Raw genomic sequence first — 19,798 nt, forward strand, 5'->3', positions numbered from 1 at the left:
GGAGTGGTTTTGTTTCAATACAACTCCCCTTTTTGGTTTCGGTGGATATTGTTCATGGCCTTGATTTGTGGATGATTTAAAGAGACATCTGCAGATGGGCTTCTTGTGATTGATTGTTTCTGCCTCTGCTGCTCTCTCCTGGAAACTGTGTAATTATGATGAGAAGGACAACAAATGGCTTGTGTTCAGTCATGATCTATTGTAGGTAAAAACAATAAAAAACAAGTGAGACTGTATCATTAGTTCTTCGGGGCTCCATTTTTTTTTTAAAGAGAGGAGGAGACTAGGCTAATCTCATTTACCCCTAACAGTTCTAAGAAGCTATGTGTCACCTTCCAGAAAATGCTCAGGACGTCTAATCTAGCACTGTCATACAATAGACCTTGATGGTGATAAATTATGCTTTTAAGATGTGAGTCTTAAGTCTTAATGGTGATCAAATGCCTCTTTCCTAATTGAATTGTCCTGCAGGCATTACATGGTCCATGTAAGTGTATCAGGACGGGAGCCAGGGGAGGCTGAAGATTCTTGATGCTCTGTTCAAATAGACCCTGAATGGCTAATGAATGTTATTAATGAAGCCTGCTAATGCAAGCAGACAGCCATTCAAAATTAACCATTTCAAGGGAACAAAAGCGTAAGGATGGGATAATCCTCCTCATCTGCAACAACCGTGTCATCTTTTTCATCCATTCACGCGTGTATTCATGAGTTCTTGGAGCCGTAAATATTTTTCAGCCTCATCTGCCGCTCCGCCCCTTGTGTCCTATCAAGACTCACTTGTGAGCTGGGCTCCCTGTTTTGCAGACTGCCAGTGGAAAGGTCAGGTATCATTTAGCCAGCAGAGAATGCTTTCGCTGGTGCCACATCCTCCACACTGTGTCCACAAGAATTTACACAACAGCAGTGGAAAATGTCAGTACACACAGAGCATGATGATAAGACGCTTCCGACAATATTCTCGTCTTTCCCACTGTTATTTAGACTGTAAGTGTTGAATCGTTCTGTTTCTCTTGTGACATGATCGCATATAGAGTACACACAAGAAAGGTGATAATGTCATTCAGCAATCTTGGGGTTTTTTTTGTTTTTTTTTGTCTTTCTCTGTAGTGTGTGAAGCAGAGGCTGACAAGTTATAGAAAATTTGAGCCAGAAGAAATTGGCCCCTCCTGTTCCTGACAGGATTTTGGTAGCTTCCTATGTCTCAGCAGGAAGTGCAAAAAGTCAGACTTCTCAGTCTTTCATCTCCACGCCCACAGAACTAGAACACAGAACCCCTGTCTCCTCCGTATGTTTTGTAGGGCAGGGCCTGCCTACATGTTTGTTTCTTTCCCTGTCACACATTTCACACACGCACACGTATATAGACAAGTAGACCTACAATCAAAAGTCTTACTCCTCACATAAGATGGCAGAGACTGCTTCCTTCCTCCCCGCTAACATTTCTTCATTTGCCTAATGTCCTGTCAGTCCCGTAGAGGCTCCTTTTCAGCAAAACTATGTTTTATTCATTGAAGAAAACAGAGCGCTCAAGTTAGAAATACACTTGTCAGAAGTTAACAGCACAACTGTGCATAGCAGAAAGATTATGACCGTTCAACAGTCAGCCGCGACACGTGTGGAATCCGGCGTGTGTGCTCCCTAAAGAGAGCGCATGAGGAGCAGTCGGGAGTGAGGCAGCAGGTGCAAGAATGTGTTAGCAGCTCTGAGCGGGATGGGTCTTGTCAGCCCACCCCTGTTACTCTGTAGGGAGGTGGGGTAGGGAGTATTTTTCGTGGCAGTGCGGCACATCCATGCGTGTGATTGTCAGCCACTGGTATGCATCTTGTGTGCTCTCCACACATTTGTGCCAATCGTCTGTGGCGTCAAATGTGTTCATGTAGCTACTTGTCTCATATTTGTGCGTACCAGGTGACCTTTCATTAACATGGCCTTTTTTGAATACAGTCGCCCACACAGCTGCAGAAGGAGACAAATCCAGAAGCCTCCCACTCGCTAGTGCTATAACCAGCTAAATACCAGACTAACAGCAGGTATGCAGCCTTGTGAAGCCATGATATTGTAGTTTAGACCACAGTAATAGATGGTTTTGACCTAAAAGGTGGAGTTCTCTGTATGTGTGTTCTCGTGCATGCTTGAGTATGTGAATAACTATTGTTAAAAAAAGGCCAGCATGTCATTCCTTCCAACTAGCGTGATATACAGAGGGAGCTGGCTTAAATCAATAGTAGCATTCCTACAAAACATACTCGGCAGCTGCTTATAACACTTTGATATCACGCTCCCTGCCCTAGTGACAGAATGAGCTTCATCCTGCTCCACGGCCTGGCTCTTTGTGTTTTGCTTGCATCCACATTTTGTGAAAGGGATTTTGGCAATGGAGAAGGCATTCCTGCTGGGGTTGAAGGAGGCGGCCAAACCACATGGAGGATGATTACACTCCTGAGGGAAACAGTGGAAGAAGTGGGAGAGTAAAACCTAGTTTGGCTCATCTTTACTACATGTTGACTGCCTGCAATGGCTTCCGTATATACTATAAATCTAAAAGTGCATTTTTTATTTATTTTTTTTGCCACAAAGAGTTAGTTGCAGTGCAAACAAGCCGTTCTTTTGACTTGTACTGTCACACCAACTTCTGCTGCTTCATCAGTGGGATGAGCCTTATAGCTTGGCAGTTCTTTCAGCCTTCTGCTGGGTTTTTTTGTTTTTTGTTTTCTCTGCAATGGCATGGACCATTATTGGATCCGGGAAAGGGATGAGGCAAAAATTACTCACTCAGCATTATCCAGTTTTTATTGGCATGAGTGTTTTTACAGGATTCCCGCTGACTTTTAAAGGCGGGGTATGAATATATTTTAAGGGACATTCTAACGCAAGTCCTGAGCCTGATTCCGGTCAAATGTTAATAACTGTTCTGCAATAGTGACACACTCTTTCCCAAAATACAGCGCTGGCAAACTGTAGTTTCATTGGTGGTGTTTTTTTGGAACTTGAACTATAAAAATCAGGAGAGCGCTGACGGATGTTTGGCAGAGGAACGACCAGCGCTGCTGCTGTTGCTGCTGGCAAATTTGTGGAGAAGCCCACATGGCATACTGCAGGCACATGTCTGGGGTCCAGCCAACAGAGAGGTGTCATAAAAGTGTAAAAAAGGTGTGGGACCTGGCATAGCAGACACTGACATCGTATTATTACGTTGCGAGCTGTTTTTTACTGCGAATCAAGGCAGCTATGTTTGTCTTTCCTCAATCCTATCTGATTAAATCATGTTCGTAGCTATTATACAGTTTTGCACATTTTTTAAATTATATTTGATTGAATTTTTTTTAAAGACTAGATTGGGATGCACTTATGATTTCAGATTGTCTGCAAGGCCAATTTATACTTTGTTAAATTAAAGTCAGCAGCTCATAAATAAAATTTAAACTAAGAGTAAGAAGAATAACGTTACAAGTGTAAATAAATGAGCAAAAAGTTGTGCTAAAAAAACAATTAAAAAAAAAAGGTTAAGAGTGAAGTTAAACTTCTGCTGAATTTCTTTTTTTTTTTTTTTTTTTAATATTTCCACAAGAAAATGCAAAGCAGAGATCCTGTCGTCAAAATTGTATACTAATTCTAGGGTCGGTCATTACGAGCCTTTATTGACGAGCCCTTTTGTTATGGTAGTACTTTAACCTGACACATAGAAAAAAGTCGAAAATCTTTAGCACTAATTCCCACACACCATCAATCAGCTGTCCATAAATTACTCCTGCTCCTGTAGTTTATGAAGTGCCACATGTCATACCCCACTTAAGGACGCGAGCGCTGTGGAAGTCGTTTAGGTGTTTAAGAAATGTATTCATGAGGAGCGATAGAACTAGTTTATTCCAGGTTTACTTTGCAACTTTTTTTTTTTTCACTGGTAATCAGTTTTGTTTACAAGAGCTCATTTTCTACAGTGCACTCTTGGGGTCGATTAGCATTCATTGTTCAGTCATCTGGAGTTTTTGTTTTGTGTTTGACTCATTAAGGAAAATGAGCTCGCTTTTATGGGATAGCTCCTTGTAGAGTGTGAATAAAGCAAATTTGAAGAAGAGTAAAATTAAGAGCTTCATTTGGAGTGAGACTGAACTGACGTTTGAGTTTCATTACATACCGTCACCATGAGCACACATTGGCTCATGTGCCTTTAATCTTCACCATAACTACACGTCAACTTTTATAACAATTTTTTTTTTAATAAAATCGACTTTGGTTGGAAACAAGATTTGAATTGACAACCGTGTTGAAATGTATTCTTGTCCTTTCTTTTGAAATGACATTTCTTTTCTTCTTCTTTTTGCCAGCTATTGCATTGTCTTGTTTACTCCTCAAGGGCAGGTGCTCAGCAGTATTGATGTGTAAGCTCGTGCCATGAATTTTAAAACGCTTTGCTTAACAGTGAGCCATGTGAAAGCTAATGAAATTTTAATATGTATTGTTTGTATGGAAACAAAAAATATGCATCATCCCATTCGCTGTTGTCAAATATTGACCTAAATACCAACAAGGGATAAAGAATTTTAATTTTGATACAGTGTGACAAATCAATCAAAAGGCTTTTGAGTGTCATGAAAGATGATGTAATAAAACAAGAGAGAAAAGCTTTAATAAAAAAGAAATCAATACATCATGTGAGTTAATAAAAGGCACGGGTACAAATTCATGAGATAAAAATATGCTATAAATTTCTTGTTTGGATCTGAATATCACAGCAACACAGCAACTGTACTGTGACACAAATGCATTCCAGCTTGTGGATGCATTCATTAGCATGACCAACATTCATGTTTACTTTCGCTCTCTGTACATCTTATAAGAATGGTGAAATATTGCGTAAAAACCCCTGCTGTTATACTCCATTTCTGCCTTTTCCTCAGTGCCACAATGGCGCATGAGAAAATGATGCAAATGACCATCTGCTACGACGGTGTTTGTTCTTCCAGTCTGCGCTGTAGTCAGGCAGGTCTTGGTCTCAGCTACACCTGTTGGGAGCTTGGTTAGCATATTTGTGCCAACTGGTAGGCATGCGGGTAAAACGTCCATGAAAATGAAGAGAGATTTCGTGGGAGCATATAAGGACTTTACTGCACTTCCCTTTCTAAAACCCAGATATAATGTGGTTTGGTTGCACAGAGAAAGAACGATGCACATTTGGATGTTTTATTGCAAATTGCTCGATCCTTTTTACCTTAGTTTTATAAGAAATGCCGTGGCCCTTACTGCTAGCTCATATTTCATGTGCCTTCCCAGCTCTGGTCTATCAGCCCTGTCAGACTGAATCAGGTTGGACAGAGCTGAGAGGTCTGACTGGACTTTATCAGAGGTTTCTCTCCAGGCTGTCTAATGTCTGATCTAATGGAAGCTGAAGAGGACAGACAACAAACACACTAACATACACACACAGGGTAGACTTTCACTCTTGTGCAGCTCACTGGATATATTGCAGATCCAAAGACCAAAGTACATAAAGGCGCTAGAGGAGTGAAGTGTATGACGTTAATCATTTTGCTTATATAAAGCTTTTACGATATGTTATTGGTTTTCTTTTTCTTTTGTTTGCTTTTTGAAACCAGTGCATATGTGTAAAGTTTAGCTGGAGTAACCGACAGCGCAGTCTCTAGCTGTAGTCAGACACTTTTACAGTAGGTTTTAATTAGGCTTTGGCTATTTGCAATGATTCATGTCTGATCGTTGGACTGGATGCTTTCAATATTAGAGCGTGGGCTTTATAAAAAATGCATTCCACCAGAAACATAAAACATGAAAAACATTATCCACTCTCCCATTATATCGTTAGAGCCACATCTCTGCCTTAGTTGTCTTTTCTTTTTATAGAGGATGAAGTTGAATGGCTAAAATAAAACCAGCGCAGCACAAATGCCTGAGTGATCAAGTTATCAATTACGTCTGACCTCAAGGGAGTCTGTTTTCTGAATGCTGTTGGCAAAATACACTTCAGTAAAAATTCGATCATTTCCTGAACAAAGGTCCAATTTTGAAAGTTTATTTTGTGTATTTGCCAAAAGACTTGTATTGCTCATTCTGCATTTTAGCTCAATATGTTGCAGTTTGCTGTGGAAATCTGATAAGTGGACTGCAACTATCCTTTTGTAAAATATTTCGAACCCACTTTCTCTAAGACTGTTGGTGTTCCCCATTGTTTAATCTGCTGGCAGTCATGTTGTTTCATTTGCTCAGAAGCAGGGTGACAGGGATCAGATCACAGGCAGTCATGTAAACACTGTTAGCAGCTTACAGTGGTAATCCGCCTTTACTGTATTTACTTCTCCTCATGTGTAATCAAGTGGGGAACACCTACCAAGAGGCAGCACTCATCTGAAGGTCAAAACAGCACAAGTGTCAAGAGAGACCACGGTCAATGCTGTGTAACTATTTGCATTGCCCGAGCCTCGCTAATGCACGTTTTCCCCAAGGACACGTACGTCCTCTGGAATAGCAGGATTGGTACACAGGTCACAATGCTGCACCAGCAGAAGTAGCTATCTCGGATAAAGAGAACAAATCAATACCAAGCACTCTGGCGTCTCCCTATGTACCCCCCCTTTAGCCTGAAAATCTAACTTTTTTTGGACATAATAAATATTTATGCCTTTCTGTTGAGCTAATTACACTATTTCTCCTACTTCGTTGCAATAGCGTCCTCATTTATGCGCAATATGACTCATAAATGAGCCATGACTTTGAAGTGATGGAATAGTAAGAGTGGCATTATGCTTTATTATTTAAATGCTCATTGGGTGTATTTGTAGTTTAGACTTTACTGTGAATTACGAGTAGCAAAACTGAGGTCACGCACAGTTCAGGTTGTATAATTTTGCCACAAGAAATGATTTGCTTCTGTCCTCTGTTTGCAACCCAGTTTGAGAGTAAAATATGTCAGCGTTTGAGCATGAATCTATCTCCACTAATGAGAGACAGCCTAAGGAGAGCGCGGTGTCTGTCAGCACCGTTAAGTGCGGAGGTGATAGAACTTAATTTTCCTCATATTTCTAGGCTGCGGCTTCTGTCTGCATTGTTGTGCTGCAGGGGGAGATTATCGGATTATCACACAATGAGGCAAAATGTAGAAAAAAAAAATAGACTTAAAAGCATGAGATTCTCGCGCCTTCACCGCTTAAGTGTTTAGTGCGTGTGTTGTTTTTTCTGTTTTTATTTGTTGAAGCTAGACTCTTGGGGAAGTATAACTGGAAATCCAACGTGATTATCTTTGTATATTATACAAACGTATCTTTAAAAAGTTGTGAACCAAAAACACAAGAAGATGATTTGCAGATCGTATAAACTATATATTTAATTGGGAATTGTATGATTTTTGAATGGTGATATTTGGGAAATTTGTAATCTTTGGGGTTTTTTGGATGTTTTTTTTTTTTTTATCAATCTTTTTTATGTAAAATTTTACAATTTAAATCTTTCTTTGTTTGTTTATATTGGCAAATAATTTTGGGAGGATAAGACAGCCCTTGTAGGCCCTATATAGCACTTTCCTTTCCAATGTCCAGTCCATTTTCCAACGCATTTTCTTTCTAAAAGAGAAGTAGAATGAGCTGTCTTGACATTCCCGGGAGGAATGTGAGCTAGTTGAAGGTTGTGGCAGCAAGGTGGTGGGGGCGCGAGTGGGTCTTTGCTGACTGTTGCTGGAGGCCTTTCAACATTAATGGGCTATTGACCCCCAATGGGGTAGAGGCATGAAGTGGCAATACATCATAGTCACATCCACGTGTCATCTGACTCCCCTGTCCCCCTCTTCTGTGACCACCCAGGAATCAGGACAAAAGGTGCTTACCACTCTCTTCTTCCCATTTCCATTCCCAAAACCAATCCCATTCCCATGCTGTCTTCTCCTTTCACCAGCTATACACAACCTGAACTCTGGATGCACTCCCCTCTAATCCACCGTATGTCTTATCTCAGCTCAGGAACAATAGCTACAGAGTGTAGCATGGCTCAGAGCTACAGTCGTCAGAAAAAATGTTCTGCTCCCATAAGGCTGTGGGACACTGCATCCAGCAGCATCAGCCAAGCAGCCTGTCTCTGCTTCACATGAAGTCTTCCTCACTGTTTGTCGAGAAATTATTTCGGCTTCTGTGTGTTTGACTGTCGGTTGAAATGGAATTTCTATTACTGCAGTGCAATTGACAGCCAGAGCAAATGACTTCTCGTATCTGTGCTTGCTGTCATTGTGTCAGTATGCTGATCTGTCGCTTGTCTTTTGTTTGTTCACCATGAAGCGGTATAAATTAGCTGTTCGGACTATGCTGTGATTCATGTTGTTAGGTAGGCACCTGTCCAAGCCACTGTTCCCATTAATCTTCTATTAATGAGCTTTTACCTCAGTCCTAATGAGCTGTGATTGCAGCTACGCAAAGAATCAATGCCACCTTATATGCGCTGGTCCTACAGTGGGCAGGCGTTTATGTAGGTGAGGCAGTGCCAATCAGACAGTGATGCGAGAATCAAATCACAGGGAGTCGATTTTACAGTGTTAAATGATCCCATGGTAATCAGAAAATCCAGTTAATTACTCATTACTGCCAGACTGTGTCAGCTATTAAGCTGATCCTTTAAATAAAACAGGAAGCTCTTAGGCTTAACTCAAGACTTATTCAAGTGTTAAGTTTGTGTGTGTTGAGTGCTTGACCTCATCAAGTAGTTTGTTGACAGTGATGACGATGTCAGTGAGTTGGGAGTAGTCCAACACTTTGGCCAAAATTTAAATATGACCTGAATCCTGCTGACTGATAATCTCTCAATGTGTCTTAGCACCACAGTCAGATTGATATTTGTAAAATATTTGCATAACAATTTGCCAACTGTATTATGAATTCTGGATGACTTTGTTGATCTCTTAGGTTTTTACCTGCTGTAGACAACATTCATGGTTCTCAGACAATGTTTGAAACCAGTGTTGTGAAAATTCCCATCATGCATCCTGATCTGTCACAGTCCAGATACTGGATCTCCGAGGGTACGCTGTGGAGTCTAGCAAGGGGCACAACCTACAGAACTTGCAAAGTAGTGCATCTAGAAATCACATTCATTCTGGACATACAAAAGAAGTGATCAGATTGGAATTTGGGGAGTTTAGAGGCTGGGTCATTTTCGGACTGATTTTATCTTCTATTTATTTTGGCGCAAGCATTCCAGCAAAAGTACATCTCTAGGCTGATGATGCGATTATATACATGTATGCCACCTCTGTAGAGCAGGCAGAACAAGAGTTCCAGACTGCATTTCACTCTTGAAAAACTGCATTTAGAACTGGTTGTAAATGTTCAAAAGACAAAATTTATGGTATAGTCAAAAGCTCACCCACCCACGCTTGATGGTTTTAGCATTGTTACTTCTGAGACTAAATCTGTTCCACCACACCTACAAGTATTTGGGTTCATGGTGTTTCTCTTGAATGTAAACATTGCTAAAGAGGTAGAGCTGATCGTCTACCAGTTAGAGGTTCAGTGGTTTGATTCCCGCTTCCTCTAGTCTGCATGCCAAAGTAATTAAGTCATAAATCTTGCAACTGATGACTTGCAGAAGGCAGCACTGATATATATTTTTTCTCTATAAAGCAATACTAGGTACACTTGTTTTCTTTGTAGCCTTTCCTGATACGAATAGTTAAGTGTGCTCCTCTAAATGGTTGTTTTTGATTTGCTTAGACCTCGGATACATCTGGGGAAAAAACTGTTTTCATATTACGCACGTTAGACATGGATCACTCTACAGAAAGAAATCATCTTAAACATGAGTTTAAAAGCATCATAAGAAATGCAGTAAAGGAAATCTGAAGATGTTTTTTCTTTAGAGGCTGGTAAAATTTAGAGTATTGTGTATTAGTTATAGTTGGTAATGGTGTGACTGATTAGTAAGGATTTCCCCTCCTATGAGAATTAAAGCAAGAAGACTATGTTGAAGAGGATTTTTACGTCTCCTTCATATTTAAAACCAGTTCACAGCAAAAGCCTCCTCTTGGCTCCTGACCCTTCAGAAGCAGTGGTCTCTTAATATTGAGCTTCAAATATCAAGTGATATGTGTTCATTAGAGCTGTCCGCTGTTATGTATTTTTATTATGTATATTTATTCTTGCCACACTCTCCCACCATCTGTGCTTCCTGCTTTCATTCTCCTCAACTTCCTGATGTTCTCTCTTTATATTTCTCTCTGTGGCAAACTTGCATCACCTGACTGTCTCTAATTTTCTTTTTTTTCCTCCCCTTCTCTATTCACTCGCTGTCACTGTTGTCTTTTTTTTTTTTTTTTTTAAATACATCCCTACTGTCTCCTTCCGATGCTTTCCTCTCTTCCCCTCGTCGCTCTCTGTCTCCGCTACTTTGTCTGGCTTACTTCCGTCACCGCCCGCCTCTGTCTTGTTTTCTGCTTTGTGTATGTTGTCTCTTTAGGCTTACTCTCTTTTCCAGTAAGGGAATGAATCCATATACATGTCAGAGTGCTGTGGAAGACACTGTTCATCTTCTACTCCCTCAGGCCACCTAGAGAAACAAACAATTTACGCATAAAGTGCACACACTAACACAGGCATGCCTTCGCTGGGATATGATATGTGACTGGCTGGTTCCAATGCCTTCTTTTATGTTTTGCTATTTTGATAGAAGGTTCTTTTTGTACCATCGCTGAACAAATTAGTACATATTTATGTCTTGTATTAAATAATTTTAATAGATTTTCTTTCACCAGTTCACAAAGGTGACCCAATTATGTGGGTTTGCTGACAAGCGCCTGTCACTGTGTGTCATTTGTTTCTCAGTAAGTACAGCCTTCAACAGAAACAGAAATTATAGGAAGGAACGAACCAAAAATAGTGTGGCAAGACCCAAAATATTCTCCTCTCTGGACCAAGCATGAATAGACTAGATCTGAGACTTAGTTTCCAGGCTTCCCATAAATATATATATATATATATACGTGTGTGTGTGTGTGTGTGTGTGTGTGTGTGAGGGAGACTGTCACAGGCCTCAATGTGTATCCACCTCAAGTGCAGTGTTAAGCCAGGAGAAAGGAGGAGCGAGAGAACAAATGACATGGCTGTTTTTGTTCTATCAGCAGGAGGCTGATGGAGACACAGATGCACGTCCTCCACACACGTGGACAAACGTGTCACAGCATGAGCATGGATAGGAAAAACATTTACGCTGAGTGGTTCACAAAAACTCTTTATAATATATATTTATTATGAATTTTTTTTTTTAAGTTGATATTTTCAGACTGTTAAAAAGGCATACATAAATGTATTCATGTTTGTCTTTTCTCCTTTTTGTTCTATAAAACATAGAGATGAAATCATAATTTAGCCAAGATACAGACACAAAGATGACAGGACTGTGGTGTCTTTGTTTACTGAAACTTTTCTCCCAGAGATCTGTGGGGAACCGTCAGCAGCAAGAGCCTCCTCTTGGCTCTAGTCACTAAGCAGATTTATACTCAACACAGAGGCGCCATGGGTCAATGAACAAACACCTTTACTTGTCAGTGAGCTTTCTGACTGACACACAGTACCTGTGGGTGGCCCCCGATATTGCTCAAATCTCTGGCTTTGAACACCAGATCAACCCCGTTTTCTCGTCACAGACTAGGCCAATCAAACGGAACGAAATCAAAGCTTTGTTCATCAGCTCCTTTTCTACCTCTGTTAAATTATGTGTCTTTGGGAGGACCATGTCTTTTATTATTTTAGCGAATCAGAAAGCAAATGCAATTAAATGTATCTGTTTAATACATGAACAAAAAAGCCATTTTTAGTCTCATTTTCTACATCCAGTTTCACTTGTGATATTTTGTAATTCACTTTAAGGAGTTGCTGTCAGCAGAAATTCACCTTGTTAAAAAGCAAGCCAACTCAAATGATAAAGGATTTCTTTTAAGAGTGATTTAGCTGGTAGAGCAGGCAGAGCAAATCCTTAAGCCTGGATATTTTCTGCACATTGTTTTCTAGGGGTGTAAAGTCAGTCACATTTAATCCTTCAATAGTGCTCAAGAGATGCCCTCAATCAAATCCAGATATTCCCTGTGCCCCTGAAAGCGCCTCACAGCAGCAAATTCTCTCTGGCTCAGTGTGAGTGGGTGGGTGGTAGTCAACCAGAGAGGCAGATAAATGTGTTTTTCTTTTACATATTACACTCTTTAGCCTCGCAATAAAAGCACGGTTATGTAGTTGTTTGCTACTTTCTTGCAAATGCAGTGAATTTACTGACAGTCAATAATGGAAATGGAGGAAAATAACACAGAATCGGTCTGGATGATGGTGATGGCAGGATGGTTTGATCAGTTCTTTATGTGCAGCAGGATGCGGCTGCCAGGTTTGTTGCAGTTAATGTTTTTTGATTTAATCCAGAGCTTTCTGACTGCCCTTGCGCTGCCATGATAATATGCCCAGAGGGCTACTCATGCAGTAAGTAGAACAGGAGCCTCCCTGGATTTATAGCAAGGAACATGTTCCTCTCTCTCAGAATTAATCTCCTTAGTTTGGAACCACAGGAAGAAAAATGAAAACAAAGATTGGATCTGCCTCTTATTTTGGAGATTAAATTTTCTTTTTCCTATTTTATTTTATTTTACTTTGGTTTTTTTGCCTTCAGTTGTGGACACCTATTATTTTGGCATGCAGTATTTGTCATTTTTCATTAGGGAAAATTGCTTCTCGGTGCAAAGGCAGATGTTCGGTTCTCAGCAGTGTGCTGCCATCGCAAACATCTTTTTTTAGTAGCACTAAACAGATGGTTGTGGGTGTTAGATTGCTGCCACTACATGACTTTTGAAAACCCTGTTGAGGGTGGTGGACTGTTTTAGGGCTTTTCCAACATACAAAAACAATGTTGCTGCCCCCTAGAGAGGTTTATAAATCACATTTTGCAAGCTTTTTTGGGGGGGTGGCTGTAAAAAGCAAAAAGTGGAAGTGCAGCATCTGGACAGGAACTCTGACATCCGGGGAGGGGAAGGTATGAGGTAGATCAAGAGAGGGTGTGGTGCTTGACTTCTGACCCTGATCAGAGGGTAGGGGTCAAATGCAAAATATAGGCTGCAGCAGTGTTGCTACATGCAACCCCACGGTCAGGCCAGTCTCTGCAATTTGTCTTGACAGATGTGCCCCCTCCCTGTTTACTAAACGTGTATCAACAGGAACTGACGAGATGAATAAGACGAGCAGTAGGAAAGAAGGAAGAACGAAAGGTTGGGAGGAAGAATTTTTTTTTTTTTTTTAAATGCAAATAAAGGTAAGGAGGCCAACAAGGCTCCTGTCTCCATACACAAGCCTGGTTTAGCAGGGAGTCTCAGTCCACCGCAACAGTTTATTGAAGGCAGCATGCCTTCAATTAAAGGGTTCTTTCCACATGGTGTACTCACCCCACCAATGTAACACCTCCCCCATTAATTTTCCCCCTTCCTTGCAACTTGCTTTCTTTCCCTTCTTCCAGAGTTATTTGTTCTTCTGCAACAAAGGTAGGGCCTAATCGTGGTAGGATCTCATAACACCAAGGCTTTTAACTGCCAAGATCAAAGAGTGCAAGTTTGTCTAATGCGGGATTACGTTCAGATACGGGACCTGGCAGCCTCACCTCACTCCACCCCTACACCACCACCAGTGGCGGGTAGCTCCATTAGGCTCAACGCATTGCTCATTTTTCCGCAAGAGCTCCCTTGGGCCAAGAGGCAATTATGCAGTAGTGTGGCATAATATTTCATTCTCTTCACATCGCATTGCTCTATGGTGGTTCTGGCCGCTAACAGCTTCATGTGGCCCAGGAGGAAATGTGCAGGCTGCTAACAACTTCATGTGGCCCAGGAGGAAAGGTGCAGGCTGCTAACAACTTCATGTGAGAAGAGGAAGGTTGGAGAGGGGAGGAGGCGGTGGAAGAGGGAGAGGAGAGTTCTCAAGGGCATGATGCTTCATTAGCATCGTCAGGTCTTTTTCACCTTCTTACATGGAGAGTGAAAGGGTGGGCATGCGTTTTAGTTGTGGTCAGGTGATGTTAACTAGATTTGCGACGTGACTCATGAGTATAAAAATGTACACTGGATTGACAGTTTTGCTCCTTGCATGCAACAGTTACAGGGGGAAAGTCATATTTGGTTAACACGCTTAAGATGTTTTACTTTGTATTTCCACCGCCTTTGAACAACAAAGCAACGTTCAATGCCTTCTGTTTCACTGATGATTATACATGTAAACAAAAGAAAACGTAGACGTTTTATAACTGATGTCTATAGACAAACTGGCAATGTTCCAGAAACCAGTTAATGGTGTATGTTCCAGGAGGGTACCAAAGTTTAAAAACGGAGCCCTTTCTTGAACTCTACAAAGATTGCACAAAGTATAATGTCATTATGCCCACATTTGTTTTTGTCCAACCACCATGATAGATAAAATCACCTCCTCCTCCTCCTTCTTTTCTGGCACTGTAAATCCTCTCCTGCATTTCATCTTTTCCTGAGTGGTGGCACATAAACTTAATACAATAAGTATTTGCTGCTAAATGATGTCACATTCATAAGGAAAATCCCTTTCTGGGTTGAACAGCAGGGTTGAGGATGTGGGTTGTGCCCACATCTTTTCTGCCAGTTGCAAACATCCGTGTTTCTTGAAGAGAGGTCATTCTGAAAAAAAAAAAAAAAAATTTCTAATGCATTAGGTCACCAGGTGGTCATCATTTCTGTTTGTGCGTCTAGCCAAGAATTTAAGTCTGATGGAGAAATGCTGACAAGTAGTACAAAGGTTGCTATGAAATCATACATTAGGTAGGTTGTGGGGAAAATATCTAGTATGTCATATTTCTTCTTCAAGTGATACTTGATGAATACACTGTAGCACTGTTTCTGTGTTTTTGTATTATTAAAACGAGCATGTCGTGTGTCAGTACTTAACCACTTTGTGTGGTGACGCCATAATGCAGTGAATCACTACATAATAGGTGTTTGTCTGCTTTTTCAAGCTATTTTTTATTACTCAGTTATACAGATATTATGGAAAATTGTTCTACAGTGTATTGGGAATTGCTTTTTTTGTGACACTGTTATTATTGTGGCTAACCTGTCGTTCCTGTATTATATCAATAGTTATTCTGGGATCCACCTCCAAAACCAATGATTAAAGTATTTCTACACTAGAGGGAATAGGCTCAAAGGATTTAAGGCTTTATGTGGCTTGAGAACTAAATTGAGGCTACAAAACATTTTATTTAAAAGAAACCACAGCTTGCTTCGCTTTTGTGACATCAAGATCAGGGGCGTTATTTGGCCCTTTGACATTTTCACATAATTTACGACAAAATTATTCTAACGCTTGTGACGGTTTCTGTTGGTTTCAAAGAGTTGTTAAATGTTACAGAGAGAAAGAAAATTGGTACTTTATATTCAACTCGGTTCTGACAGTGATGGGCATGTTCATCGAGGACCGCTGTGTGATTTCTACGCTTTATGCAGAGAGCTGCTTTTGCATGAACTCAACCTTTTTTTTTTTTTTTAATTTCAGTGCAGACTCGCTTCCCACTTTCTGCAAATAGCAACAGCAAACTGTCACTGCCATTCACTGAATAATAGTTGTAGGAGGCCCTGCCTTTCAATTTATTCATGCCCAATTTTGCTTTCTGACTATTGTTGATGGCAGATTTCAGTGAGAATAGCCTGCTTTTGACAGTGCTCTGTACCTGATATCGCAGGACTTGTGCTATCTGCACCCATCTTATGCCGGTATTAACTATTGCATTGCCTTGCTATTTTAAATATGGCCTCTGACTGAGATGCTTCTAGCTGTTGTACAAGAAATGCATTTGGTATTTTAGACAAAGCACATTCTTTTAATATTGTACAACAGTGTTTTGATAACTTGGCTCACCACAAGTTACTACATTGTTAGTCTGTTTTTTTGCTGTTTATTTTCTAAATTTATTATTATATTTTAATTATTATTTCTATATTACTGTAAATTTGCCAAACCCACTAAGTGAGGGACTTGCTCAGCCTATGGATACTTTCTCATTTGAACACATAGAAAACAAGATTCTAGTCTTCAGCTTGATAGGTGATGCTAGTTGTGCCCTTTGGCCATCAAACTGATGTCACTGGTCACAGTTTTATTCCTGTATTAACACAGATGCTAAAAGTGTAAATGTGAGGCTACTTCTTCCATATTTCTTCCATATTCCGTGCTTTACAAGAAATATCCACTTCAGGCCTGATAAAATATGTTGCCTTTGTGTTTGCCAGTGAACCTACAGTCATAACTTTATAGCTTTCATCTATAAAGTTTTATGTCAGAGACCTAGCATTAACAATGAGTCTTTCTCATGTTTTTTAGAGATCAGGTCTGGCGGGAGAGGTCCTAAGGACGGACCCGTGAGGCAGCTGCCCTTGTACGACACACCATACGAGCCAGCTGAGAACGGTGGCGACTCAGACCCTGACCGATTGCGCTGCCCCAGAGAAAGCAGACTGCCCCAGGATGATGAGCGACCCCCTGAGGAGTACGACCAGCCCTGGGAGTGGAAGAAGGAGAGGATTTCCAAAGCCTTTGCAGGTAGGGACTGACTGACCGAATTGTTATGACCACTGAAGGAGAATATAAACCTCACTGTAACTTACGGCACAGAGAGAAGTAAGTGAAATAAATCTTGAAAGTACTGCAAAGAAGACTTTTGAACAAGAGATGCATAATGCACTTTTACTCTGAAAACATTATTTCTACCTTTTTAGTAAGTATCTTTAAAAAGGGGGGAAAAAACAAACAGAATTTCATTTCGATCTGTTTCGCAGTCTTTGTTCTAATGTCAAATGCTCAGAGACTGAATCTAACTGCTCAACTGTCAAGCTTTTAACACAACGTAATCTGAACCTGTTTCTCTTTACTAACCCAGACGTCTGTTTTTCCAGCACTAACAAATTTGATTATGGCTTCTGTCAGGTTATGAGGCTCCCGTTGCTGCTGCTGCTGCTGCCTTTACCTTTCTGTTTAAGCTTTTTTCCCCCCTCTCCTCTGCACCTGCTACTTTCATTTTGCAGGTGTCCAGAACACTGTTTACTGTTTTCATCCAGCTCCTGCCTGTTTAAACTAAGTTGATACCTACGCTGCTCAGGGAGGCATGATTGGTTGCGCAGGTGCATGTAGGTCCAGGTAGTCACTGTGGTTTTAAGAGCTTCAGCATGGCTAAAACAGCCATAACATCAAACAGGGCTGTTCCTGGAAAGATATGCCGCCAGAATATAAATATGCACCCCAAATTTAAAAAAAAAAAAAAAAGTATTTTATCCTTTTTTTCAAGAAAATCAGCAGTCCTTGACTATTTTCAATCGCCCCATTTTTCTCTTCATATATATATTTTTTTGTTCTTTTTCATCCTTGAACAGCTCTGCTTTGTTATGACTGCATTAGCTACGAGGGCTCTGTAAATGGCACTGGATCAGATCCCTACGGCAGAAAGGACTCCAAATCCCTCACAGGTACCAATGGAGGCGGGACTGGGGATTGTCTCCTTTTTTTTTCTTTTTCTTTTTTTCTTCTTTTTTTTTTGTATGATGTTTTTAGAGCTTTTTGAAACTGATGCCTGAACCTCTGGGTTGCACTCTACTTTCTGGAAATGCTGTTTAAAATTACAAGCTTGTTTTACAGTTTATTAGCGATGTCACGATTTGATTAACATTTGAATCCTAAGTGCTGTTTTCTCCAAATGAACCCAGCGGTCACCTACTGAAAAACGCCTTGGAAAATGTTGCTAATTAGAATGACATTATCAGTATGCTACTTGCACAATCCCCCAGAGCTTGAAGTGGACTAAAAAAAAAAGGCAAAGGCATGGTAGAAGTACTTCAGATTAGTCTTTCAGCAGGCGCACAATTTTAGCAAGTGCAGTAGCACTGCTTAAAAGAAGAGGCAATGGGGTGAAGGGTGCAGGGGTGGAAGTGAAGCAAACTGTGTTTACTCGTCCACCCTTTGCAGTGTTAATTATTCTTTTTCCATGACAAGAATAGTGCGGTTTGGCTTTCTGTGGAAATGATCATTATACAAACTGAAAATATGGCAAAGTGGTCTCTGATGCACAGCAAAATAAAAACAACACGCATGCATTATTAAAACCACGCATGGCCTCAAGGCTCATTTTGGTGTATAGTTGAGGGGGGGGAACAAGTGGCAAAGCTTGTAATTTGGTTTTTCGACATGCAAAAGTAATTGCGCGGTATAGCACCGTAAATCAAAACTCACTGTGATGCAAAGTACAAAAATAATTCACATTTTTGTAATTAAATTTCTTTATAGTTAAATTTTTTCTACAAATGTCTCTATTTTATGTGTCCTTTATTTTTCCCTTTGTGCTCTGAAATCACAGATGAAGTGCACTGCAATAAAGTAAAACGGTTACAATACAGAAGATGAAAGAGGCATGAATCCCTTGTGGTGTTGTGCTGTTAATGGGTTGTTTCAACGGACTTCACACAGTCACGCAGTTGAAGGGAATTATTCCATAAATATCATTTACATGCACAGCTACGTTTTAATATCCAACAATAAAGCATGTAATTAATGCCACATCTCCAACCCACTTTCATCACAATTGTTGAATCTAATTTGGATGTAATGCCTCGAAGAGCCGGTCAGAGCTAGTGACTATTTCAAAACGGATCCATCCCAAATCGCTGGAATAGCGCACTTTTCTATTTGTGTAGATTATTTGTAATGTTATTAATGATGGAGAAGGTCTGCTCCCTCATTTTTAAGTACGTGTAAAGTCTTATGTGGCATTGCAAAGGAAACAAACTCATGAATCTCATTTGCTGGAGAATAGTCTCATAAGAGTATTTGGTGCATACCTGCAGGTAATGAGAGTACTGGTATGTACCAATCAATGGTGCTTACAGATAGCGTAAGTTCTTGAAATAAATGAGAAAATTATCTTTGTCCACTGAGAGGTTTTGGGCTAGTTTTGAAGATTTCCACAGATAGATAGCATTCAGCTAGATGTATCTGACTGTGGCAGGAGTTGTGATTTAAGGGATTCATTGGCTCATGTTAGGCAGAGTGTAGTGAGACTGTAGGCAAATGTATAAAATAAATTTGTCAGTGTGTTCATTTGTCATCCTTCCATGTTTCCACTTAATTTCTGTTTCCTGTTTACTTCTGTGTACCCTCGGCCCCGAGGTTTTCATAGGAGTCGCGTTCTTTTGCCTGTGCTAGTGATTAGTTAAATAAGGGATGCTGCATTCTTAATCACTTTCCTTCTCTCCCTCATTATTTTTCTGTCAAGCAGCACTCAGGAGAGTTTGTTTAAGACACTATTTACCAACACATCCCTCTTTCAACTCCCCCCTCTTACAGAGAGTGTCCCTCTTTTGATGATGATTAATTCAATTTCCAGTGCATGTCAAAGTATATTGGTTTGGAATTGAAGAGATAAGTCTTTAAGTTGTCTTTCAAGGAAAGCTGCAGTGTAAAAAGTACTTTGATTTATTACTGGATTGTGTTCTGTTTTATGCTTAAGTCAAGCCGAAATAATTCCCCAACATTTGAACAACAGAAAAGGGAAGAAAGGAAAAAAGAAGAAAGACATCTCTAGGACAAGCCTTGTCAGCATGGGCTTGTTGCTTTCGCAGGTGTCAGTGCAGACCAGCCTTGGATCCTGACATCAAGTTTCATACCTTTCAAGCTTGAAGTTTGTGTGCTTGCACCCATGTCTCTGATCTTTGCAACAAGCTTACCTGCGACTTCAGGACATTATACATTGCTTCAATGTTTAAGTCATGTGAGCCAAA

General features: G+C 40.4%; 1 protein-coding gene across 4 annotated transcripts in view; it reads left to right on the forward strand.

The window, feature by feature from the left end:
• The window catches only part of shf (Src homology 2 domain containing F), a 91,426-nt gene that overhangs the window by 51,702 nt on the left and 19,926 nt on the right, over nucleotides 1–19,798 (forward strand). For 2 of the 4 annotated variants that reach the window (XM_085382206.1, XM_085382357.1), the window contains exons 3-4: nucleotides 16,356–16,574; nucleotides 17,402–17,494. In XM_085382206.1, coding sequence (XP_085238332.1) covers nucleotides 16,356–16,574; nucleotides 17,402–17,494 — 312 coding nt within the window. The remainder of the gene's footprint in view (nucleotides 1–16,355; nucleotides 16,575–17,401; nucleotides 17,495–19,798) is intronic. The other 2 variants (XM_085382284.1, XM_085382432.1) reach the window with 1 other exon arrangement.

The sequence above is a fragment of the Rhamphochromis longiceps genome, linkage group LG1 (genome assembly GCF_057381845.1).
Source record: "Rhamphochromis longiceps isolate RC_006_pf linkage group LG1, R_longiceps_female_GT1.1, whole genome shotgun sequence".
In the NCBI taxonomy this organism is placed as follows: domain Eukaryota; kingdom Metazoa; phylum Chordata; class Actinopteri; order Cichliformes; family Cichlidae; genus Rhamphochromis; species Rhamphochromis longiceps.